The 8,969-nt window shown below is 55.7% G+C and overlaps 1 protein-coding gene across 2 annotated transcripts; it reads right to left on the bottom strand.

The window, feature by feature from the left end:
* Window positions 1-1,292: 1,292 nt before the first annotated feature.
* Window positions 1,293-5,876, bottom strand: CD93 (CD93 molecule). Of its 2 annotated transcripts, none has more exons than XM_003942934.3 (2): window positions 3,639-5,876; window positions 1,293-3,365 (listed from the first exon to the last, which is right to left on the bottom strand). In XM_003942934.3, the coding sequence occupies exons 1-2, from the start codon at window positions 5,573-5,575 to the stop codon at window positions 3,341-3,343; spliced, it is 1,962 nt and encodes a 653-aa protein (XP_003942983.1). In that variant the 5' UTR covers window positions 5,576-5,876; the 3' UTR covers window positions 1,293-3,340. The 2 variants fall into 2 exon arrangements, with proteins under 2 accessions (XP_003942983.1, XP_010329078.1); XM_010330776.2 differs by having other exon boundaries at window positions 3,693-5,876.
* Between the last annotated feature and the right edge of the window lie 3,093 nt (window positions 5,877-8,969).

The following is an 8,969-nucleotide window of genomic DNA, read 5'->3' as shown; positions in this document are numbered from 1 at the left end:
ATTGTCCTCCTGCATCACCCTTCTCAAACAAGGAAAAAGAAAGAAAGGGCAGTGATGGCACCTGAAATTCGGGAATGAGTGGGCATGGTGAGCTGTGTGTGTGAGATGTTCTCTTTACGTCATCTGCTTTGAGAGGTGGGATGAGGGGAGGGAGAGAGTTTGTCCTGAATATATTCAATTTTCCCAAGAGTCTCCCAGAATTACTGAGCCATTTGGACAACAAATCTTCATTGTCTTATTTTCTATCTTCAGGTGAAGCCTTCCACCAGTCCCCACGGCCCTGGCTTGTTCTGTGCTGAACAGGTCACCGGGACAGAAACACTGTGTCTAGTGAGGATTTGGCAGGTGACAGGGAGCACCTCTCCCCACTCTGTGACCCCTGGATTCCCTGCTGTGCCACGCCTGAGCAAGCGGGGGCCCCTCTGGATAAAGAGAGTTTCTCAGTGGCCCCTTGGATGATGGGCATTTGTTTACCCACTGCTGTGGCCCCCCGAGATCCCCAAAACAGGAATTCCCATGCCTCAAAGTGACAGCAAAAATAAACAGGAGGATAAAGCACGTGTTTGCGGCCAGTGGTTTCCATCAGACCCGTTTCCTGAGCTGTTGGGGTGGGCTGCTGACTCTCCCCAAGCAGTGGGAGTGGTGTGCAAGAGACAGCACCATCCAGCAGGAGAGGACCTAGCCCTGCCAGGTCACCTTTTAAGAAAGTGGACTCTCTGTCACCCATTTCTCCCCTTGTGGGTTCCACAGAGGGGGTCCATGCCCTCCCTGCTGTTGAGAACGGGGCTGCATGTTGCCACCTACAGAAAAATTCAGAGACCAGACGGTGGTGCTGGGATGTGAGAGCAATCACAACACTGTGAGCATAGCAGGGCTCGTAGTGACCTCAGCGAATTCAAAGACCCCGGGATTCATACACAGACTTTGTTGGGGCTCTGAGAAGCCGAGGGCAGGAATGGCTCCTTCACCCCAAATAATAAGGACAAGGATTTTCCAGGCCCAGAGGGAAAGGTGTTGCATTTGCATTTATCTCAGTGTTGATGTTGGTTAGCCGTGTATCCCGCAGTGTCTTTAGAATCCTCTGGATGGCCAGACAGCTGCTCTCCACGCCACAGACTGCCCAGCTCCACAGATCACCTAGAATTCTGTGGCCAAGGAAGTGTTGCCAAATGGACACAGCCTTTGTCTCCCTTAAGTGTTAAACACCAGAATTCCAACTGAAAACTGAAGACCATGAGATGACTTTAAAAAGAAATTCCAAACGCCCCACTGAGCCCCACAAAACCTCCATATTTCCTTTCAGCTCCCCTGCCCATTGAGTGTTCCATTAAAAAAACATCTGAACCAGCCTGGCACGGTGGCTCATGCCTGTAATCCCAGCACTTTGGAAGGCAGAGGCAGGTGGATCATGAGGTCAGGTGTTCAAGACCAGCCTGGCCAAGATGGTGCAACACCATCTCTACTAAAAATATAAAAATTAGCTGGGTGTAGTGGTGGGTGCCTGTAATCCCAGCTACTTGGGAGGCCGAGGCAGAGAATTGCTTGAACCTGGGAGGCAGAGGTTGCAGTGAGCTGAGATCGCGCCACTGTACTCCAGCCTGGAGTGACAGAGTGAGACTCTGTCAAAAAAAGAAAAATCTGAACCATAGCATCTATATTTCAAAACTGGCAAGAGTATTGACTTAAAGGCCCTGCACCTCATGACTTTTTAAGTACTCCAGGGTACCACCTCCGAGACCGATGCTTTGCTAAGGCAAAACCAGAACAAGGAGGCACCCTTTCTCTGAGGCTTTGGGGTCTTGGAGGGAGACACATTTCCTCTGCCTGTTCTTCTGCACAGTGGCAGCAAAAAGCCCAGAGGCGACATGAGGCCTCCTAGAGATACTCAGGTAACTTCTAGTGACTCTGACGATCGGTGACCCCCAGGGCTGTGTTCCAGTGCCCCAGGCAGAATGGTGCTGTGAGAGAGAGAGACAGAGGAGAGAGAGAGAGCATGCACTATGGACCACATTATCCTAAGGAGAAATCTTTGCAAGTGTACCCTTTAAAATGAGGATTTAAATTTAAATGGCTTTGAGCAGGTTTTGCTGACAAGAAGAATTTTAGTTAGTCCTCTTTTTCCCTCCTCCTTCACTCCCCACCCCCATTTTTAAGGAAAAGTGACACACAGAACACATGTTCCTTAAGCAACCTGCCTGCCTGGCCCCTGCTTGGTGTGCGCCCCACCCACACTTCAGGATTTAAAATCTCAGGATGCTGCATCAACTGTGAACTGCAAACTGTGCTAACATGCTCTAAAAGGATAGCCTTCAAGCACAGTGCATCATCTCCCATTCACACGTCCTTTAGGAAACAGTTCGATGGAAGGTTCTGCAGGGCTTCCTCCCTCTGCGCTCAGAGCCCTGCATTCCTGGAGGGATGAAGTGGAGGCGGGGCCACGCACAGGGCGTCCAGGGCCTCCCGGGATGAAAGACGGGCTGTTCATGATTTTGTTTCCTTGTTAGTGTTAATCACATCCACAGTCAAGTGTGTGGCAACCTCAGTATATTTAGATGAACGAATTCAAGTATCTGTGAACAAATCCCTGCCCGCTCCCACCTAGCCCTGTAGGTGACGCGGCTTCACAAAAACACCCATAACTCACTTCAAGCAACTTTGCTCATACTTTTCAAACTTCCTTTGCAAATAAACCCAAGACTACTAGAAATGGAACTAGGGAGGCACTTCCAGGCTCCTGGTGACCTAAGCGGTTAATTGCACAGCTAGCCATTCTGGGGGACGTCAACAAGATCCCATTCAGCAAGACTTGTGCTGGGGAAATGCAGGAATGCAAATGTAAAGAACTGTTTCCAGTCCTGAACATCTTCCCTTCGACCAAAAAACCAGAGCGTCTCATCTAACTGAATAGTTAATTGACTTAGTTTTCATCCCAGGAAGAGAAACAAATCATTTCAATCCTAATCAGCACGAGTAGCCTGCCTTTTCCTCTTAGGTGGTCAAAGTGAGCAGAGAAGCTGTTCAGGGGAGCCCCTAGCCCCGGCCTCCTCACACCCTAATCTGGAATCTATCACACTGGAATTTGAAAAGGGAGATGTAAGAATCATTACGGAGTCACAAAATTTCCACCGTGGCAAGCCAACACACAGCTTCCACTTCAGGAACACCACACATGCGTAGAGAATACCTGCGTGTTCTGGGGCCTTTAAGGAGAAGGCTTACAGTTGTTTGCTAAGATTCCAGTCCAGTCTTTCAGAAAGATGTGGGTCCCCCTTGGGATGGGGAGTTCAAAGTTCTGAGGGCGGTGGCCGATGACTCTACTGTCTCTGGGGCCACCTCACTTTCAGCAGTCTGTCCCAGGTGTCGGACTATGAAAAACAAAAGAGGCAGTGTTGGATGCCACAGTGCCCCTGCCCCCTGTTCACCTGGAGCTTGGGGAGAGAGCCCTACCAGCAGCCCTGCGCAGACCGGCAGCATGCGCTGCTAAGGGAGCCCTTGTTCCTGGCGTGGGGAGAGGTTGGGGGTCGGCTGCCGGGATCGGGCTGTTTCCGCCCGCGGGGAAGCTGTGCCTGCTCCTGCTACTGCAGTCGGTGCCCCACGCCTGCCCGTCCCCTCCCCCGGTCGCTCAGGGCCCCCTTTACCTGTACGCGTTCTCCATGGCCCTGCCCTCCGCTCGCTCTGGAACCCAGGAGTACCTGTCTGCCGCATTCTGAGGCTTCTCCTCCTTCTCCTCCCTCTTCGCTCTCCGCTTGCGATAGACCAGGAGCCCCAGAGCCAGGGCCAGCAGGAGGAGGATGGCCACCACGGTGCCCAGGATGTAGAACAAAAGCAACTTTTGCCCGTCAGTGCCATCGTTGTTTTGTTTGTCGACGGAGGAGTCCCCACCTTCAGGCTCCTGGGGGCCAGAGATGGCCGTGACATGATGGATGCTGGGCTCCTTCCAGATGCGTGGGGACCCACTAGGGGCCAGCATTTCCAGTGGGTCAGAGGTGACTGGGGCGTCAGGTGAGAGTGAAAGTCTTCTTGTGGTGGGTGTGGCCCTGGGGGTGCCCTCAGGGCCCCTCGTGGGACTGGCTGCTGCAGCGGGGGCCACGGTGCTCCCCTCTTTCTTTCCTTTGTACTCCTCCTCGGGGGGCCCAGATGGTGGTCCCACAGACACAAGCCCCATGGTGCAGGAGACCCCATTTGGGGCCAGCTCCCAGCCTGTCAGGCAGCCACAGAGGAAGGACCCTTGTGTGTTGAAGCACAAGCTGTCACAGGGGGAGACCCCAGGGCCTGCACACTCGTCCACATCCTGGCACTGAGTGCCGTCCTCCTCAGCCAGGACGTAGCCCTCCTGGCAGGAGCAGTAGAATGAGCCGTCTGTGTTGGTGCAGCCCTGGGCGCAGGGCGAGGGGTCCAGGGCACACTCATCCACATCCCGACAGACACCCTCTCCAGGACCACCCGGTTCGTAACCAACCCAGCATTCGCAGCGGAAGCCCCCAGGGGTGTTGACACACTCCTGGGCACAGGGGGAGTCCTGGCATTCATCCACATCCACACAGTCCAGCTGACTTGAGTCCAGCTGGTACCCTTGGGGACAGTGGCATGTGTAGTTTTTCCCATGGGAACCCTGGATGCATGTGGCCCCCCCACGGCATGGGCTGGAGCTGCAAGGGTTACGGGAGGCACAGGTCACCAGGTCGTCCAGCAGCCGGAACCCTGGCCGGCAGCCGCAAAGGAAGGAGCCATCCCCTCCTTCAAAGCAGTCCTGGTGGCAGCCCCCATTGTTGAAGTTGCAGCCATACTTGGGGCTGACACAGAGAGGGCCCGAGCTGCCCCAGTCGAACACATCAGGGGCCTTCTCCTTGCACAGGAAATAATGACTCTGACTCTTGTCCTGGTCCCCATCCCCACAGATCACGTTGGCCGCAGAGGCAAAGGGCACAGCTTCCAAGGAGGAACTGGTGGTCTGGAAGGGGGTGGTGTAGGTCACCTGGCCTGGGCCCCCCAGGGCCAGGGGCCGGCACATGCCTTTGAAGCTGAACTTGCACACGAAGCCCTCAATGTTATTTCCGGGGGAGTCTGAGCTCCCACAGGGGCCTTCGGACCACCTGGGGAGGTGGCTGGAAAGGAGAGGCTGGGACAGGTCCAGCAGCAGAGACACACAGCGCTTGGAGACGCACGAGCTGCGGAGCTCCTTGTACCAGTTCGCGTAAGGCGTGTCCTCCCCGCCGCCCACCCAGCTGAAGCCCTTCAGCGGCAGGCTGGGGTCCAGGCACTTCCCCTTCTCTCGCTGGAGCCCGATCCAGAACTTGCCCATCCTCGCCGTCAGGTTCGCCTCCAGCCTCAGGAGCTGGGCCAGGGCTCGCTGGATGTGCTGGGCCTCCTCCCGGCTCTTCACAGTGGCCAGGTTGCCCCCATTCTGGCTGCAGTGGCTCTGGGCCTCGGCAGCGCTCAGCTTGCCCCAGTGGGCCGTGTAGCAGGCCATCTCCGCGCAGACCACCGCCTCCGTGTCACCTCCCATGCCAGCCCCTGGCTGGCCCAGGAGTAGCAGCAGCAGCAGGCCGGTGAAGGTGGCCATCCCGGTCTCCATGTGCCCCTCGGCGGGAGGCGAGAAGCCCAGCAGGGACAGCAGGGACAGGAGTTTCTATCTCGGCTCCCAGCTGGGCCCTGAGGGGAGCTGAGGGGTGAGCTGCAGCCACTCTGGCCCAGAGAAGGACACAAAGGCTGCGGGCTTTCCGCGTCCCCCTGACCCAAGGCGTATCCTGTGCTGTTGCACTTCTTATTTCTCACCGGATGCTGGGGCTTCCTGCAATGAATAGTTCTCTGACTCCTGCTGCCTTCATCACGGGGCTGTTGTTCATAAAAGGAACCAGGCGGCTCTGCCGGGTCCCTGGCTCAGCACTGTGGAAACTCAGCAATGGGTGGGGGGTAGGGAAGACGTTACAGCTCCGACATCCCGCCGGCTTGATTTTGGCTCCATTCTGTTTCTCATGGCATGAGGAGCCTCAGCGGTACGCCACGGAGTGCGCAGAAACTTTGGGGGCTAGAAACTCAAGGAAGCTTCCTTAGTAATCCGTAATAAAATTCTACTTCGGTTGCAAACCATCAAAGGAGAAAACAAAAAATTCTGAGACTTAAGACACAAGACCATGGATGGTTATAATTTTCAGCCTTTTTTAGAAGCGAAGGAAACTGGACTTTGCTTTTGTCTATCTCGTGTTCTCTGTTGGCTTTGGGAGTCTTTTTTCTTTAATCTCCCCATCGTGAACTTTAAATAGACAGGCATTTTTTTAAATAGGAGCCGGGTCATGGGAATGTCTGGGTTTTCAACATAATGCCAAGCTCCTTGAGAATGTGAATCCAAATTGGATGAAATTTGGCAGTTTGGGGGGTTTCACAATGGAAATATTGCATTGTGAGTGGCAGGGTCACAAAAAGCATCAGAAAGAAAATGAAAATGTGTCTGGCCTCATGGCGCAGGGCTCGCATTCTCACTTTTCCTGGCTCAGGATTCCCAGCAAGGGTCGGAAATCTGGGCAGGGAGTGGGTGTCGAAATCCGGGCAGGCCCTCCCACGACACCATCACTCGGCAAAAGCCCTGGAATCAGAGGGTGCTTTTCCTGCAGTCACACACCTTTGCGCATTGGTAGGGATCCCCCGGGATGGGACCCTGAGACAAGGATTTGGGGAGACTAGTTTATTTGGGAGGAGAAGTGAAATAGACAAGGAGGAAGCCAACCCACGGTGACTTGCTGAGAAAGAGACCCTGGGCTGCTGCAGGGGCTGGTGCCAGACATTCTGGGGGCCTGAGACACCTCAGCGCCATCCCAGTTGAGGAAGGGGCTCAGCTGTTCTCCAGGTCTCCTGTCATTGTCAGCAGACTGTATCTCTCACTTTGAGAGACTGGCTGTAAATTCGAGCCCTGCCCAGCGACCAGGGTTCCTTCTCACACAAAACTTGTTTCTATGGACAGACACACTTGTGGCTCTCGTCTGACCCGTGTCCAGTTTATTCCTACCCAGACAGCCACTCCCTAGGAGGGCCCAGACAAGAGGAGAGCTGGGTTGGGGTGTGAGTTAGGGGAGACACAGAAGGCAGCACGAGAAGACGCAGGAAGCAACAGAAGCACCGTGTCACTTACAGATCCCAAGGAGAGGGCAGCGCACCACACGGGACCAGCGGGAAGCGGAGCGCTGCCCGGATCATGCACGTTCGCCTGGAGTGGGATGAAGGGAGAAAGAGGGGCCTGAGACCTAAGCCTTTACTGGGGTCCAGGGCGTTTCCCAAGCAGGTTTCCCATGGGGAGTTCTCACTGGTGGGTTTAAAGCAGCCAGACCCGGGCTGTGTAGGGTCCCTGTGACTGAGAGGTGGGCATGGCGGCATGTCTGGGAAGTCCCTGTGGGGTGTGGGGTCAGTGCTGCCATCCAGTGGGCTGTATCTGCCTGTCCCACAGGGAGGTGGTCACCAGGGGTGGGTGTACAAGGCAGATATCTGGACCAGCCATATTGAGGAACCGGGAGTGGGTGGAGCCCTGGACACCGTGTCAAGGGTGACAAAGCCCTGCTTCTGGTGGGAGAAGGTCCAAATTAGATTCAGAATGGAGGCTGAGGCAACGTGCAATTATAGGAATTCACTACACAGCGGCAACTCTTCGGTGCTCTGTGCTGACCGTGAGAGCCCCAGGGGAAGCCCCACGGTGGAGAACAAAGGGAATGCCTGTGAACCCGGCACCAACTCCCAACACAGTGGCCTCCATGGAGATGTTCGGTGTCCCAGGCGCTAGGAGCTTGCTGGCTCCCCAAAGGACAAGGGGTCATCTCCGACTCCAGCTGAAGACCTTCCTAAGACTGTGCCTTAGGTCCTTGCATTTTAGCAAAGATATTTGAGACACTGGGCACTCTCCATAGACGCCATCGGATGCTCCCTGTGCTCCCTCACCCATCCATCTGTCCATCCGTCCACCATCTTACATCTATTGATTAAGACCCTGCTGTGCACTGAATGAGGCACTGGAGTCCAGGAAGGGATCCCTGTCCCCATGATCCTCAAGGCCTGTTAGAGTGGACAACTATGAACAAGTCATGGCACTGACGGCTTTATTGCACGCAGCACAGGGGATGGGGTCGGGTGGCATCCTGGTTGGGGGATGGGCAATGAGGAGAGGCTCCTCTGGGGAAGACAGGCAGTAAACCCGGAATCTAAAGGAGTAGCAGCTCAGAGGTGGAGTGGCGTTGGGGTGGGGCAACAGCATGGAGGAAGCCCTGAGACAGGGAGTGAGTGAAGTGCAGGGAAACCCAAGCCCAGGCAGTAGGAGACAGGAGGCAGGGGAAGGTGGAGCCCCCTGAACCCCAGGAATGAAGGCTTTGGGCTTTGTCCCGAAATCCACTGGGAAGCACTGAGGGCTGGCGTGAGGCCTTGTCCCCAAAGGACAAGGGGAATGGTCATTGGACCATGTGGAAGGGAAGTGGTCATTAGACCCAAGCAGTGGTGGTGGTCATGGGGTGGCCTCAGCAGGTGGCTGCAGGTTTCCAGGCCAGATGAGAGCCACCTGGACTGGGCTGACCCCAGATTAGAGACGGAAGATTGAAGAGCTGTGGAGGGTCCAGGTCCGAAGTTCTCTGTGCTGGGGTCAAGTGGGGTGGAAGAGTACTGGGGTGGATGGAAGGGCACTGGGGAGGTAGAAGGGCACTGGAGAGGTGGAAGGGCACTGGGGTGGTGGAAGGGCACTGGGGTAGGTGGAAAGGCACTGGGGAGGTAAAAGGGCACTGGGGAGGAAGAAGGGCACTGGGGTGGGTGGAAGGGCACTGGGGTGGGTGGAAGGGCACTGGAGAGGTAGAAGGGCACTGGGGTGGGTGGAAGGGCACTGGGGTGGGTGGAAGGGCACTGGAGAGGTGAAAGGGCACTGGGGTGGGTGGAAGGGCACTGGGGTAGGTGGAAGGGCACTGGGGAGGTGGAAGGGCACTGGGGTGGGTGGAAGGGCACTG

Source organism: Saimiri boliviensis, chromosome 9 (assembly GCF_048565385.1).
Source record: "Saimiri boliviensis isolate mSaiBol1 chromosome 9, mSaiBol1.pri, whole genome shotgun sequence".
Taxonomy (NCBI): Eukaryota; Metazoa; Chordata; class Mammalia; order Primates; family Cebidae; genus Saimiri; species Saimiri boliviensis.
The sequence above is the reverse complement of the archived record's forward strand: the minus strand, read 5'-3'. Positions and strand labels throughout refer to the sequence as shown.

Excerpts from the sequence above, each read along its gene's own strand:
- CD93 (XM_003942934.3), bottom strand. The coding sequence starts at position 5,575 with ATGGAGACCGGGATGGCCACCTTCACCGGCCTGCTGCTGCTGCTACTC. Across the intron at positions 3,366-3,638 it reads GCCATGGAGAACGCGTACAG|TCCGACACCTGGGACAGACT; the intron begins GTAAAGGGGGCC and ends TGTTTTTCATAG.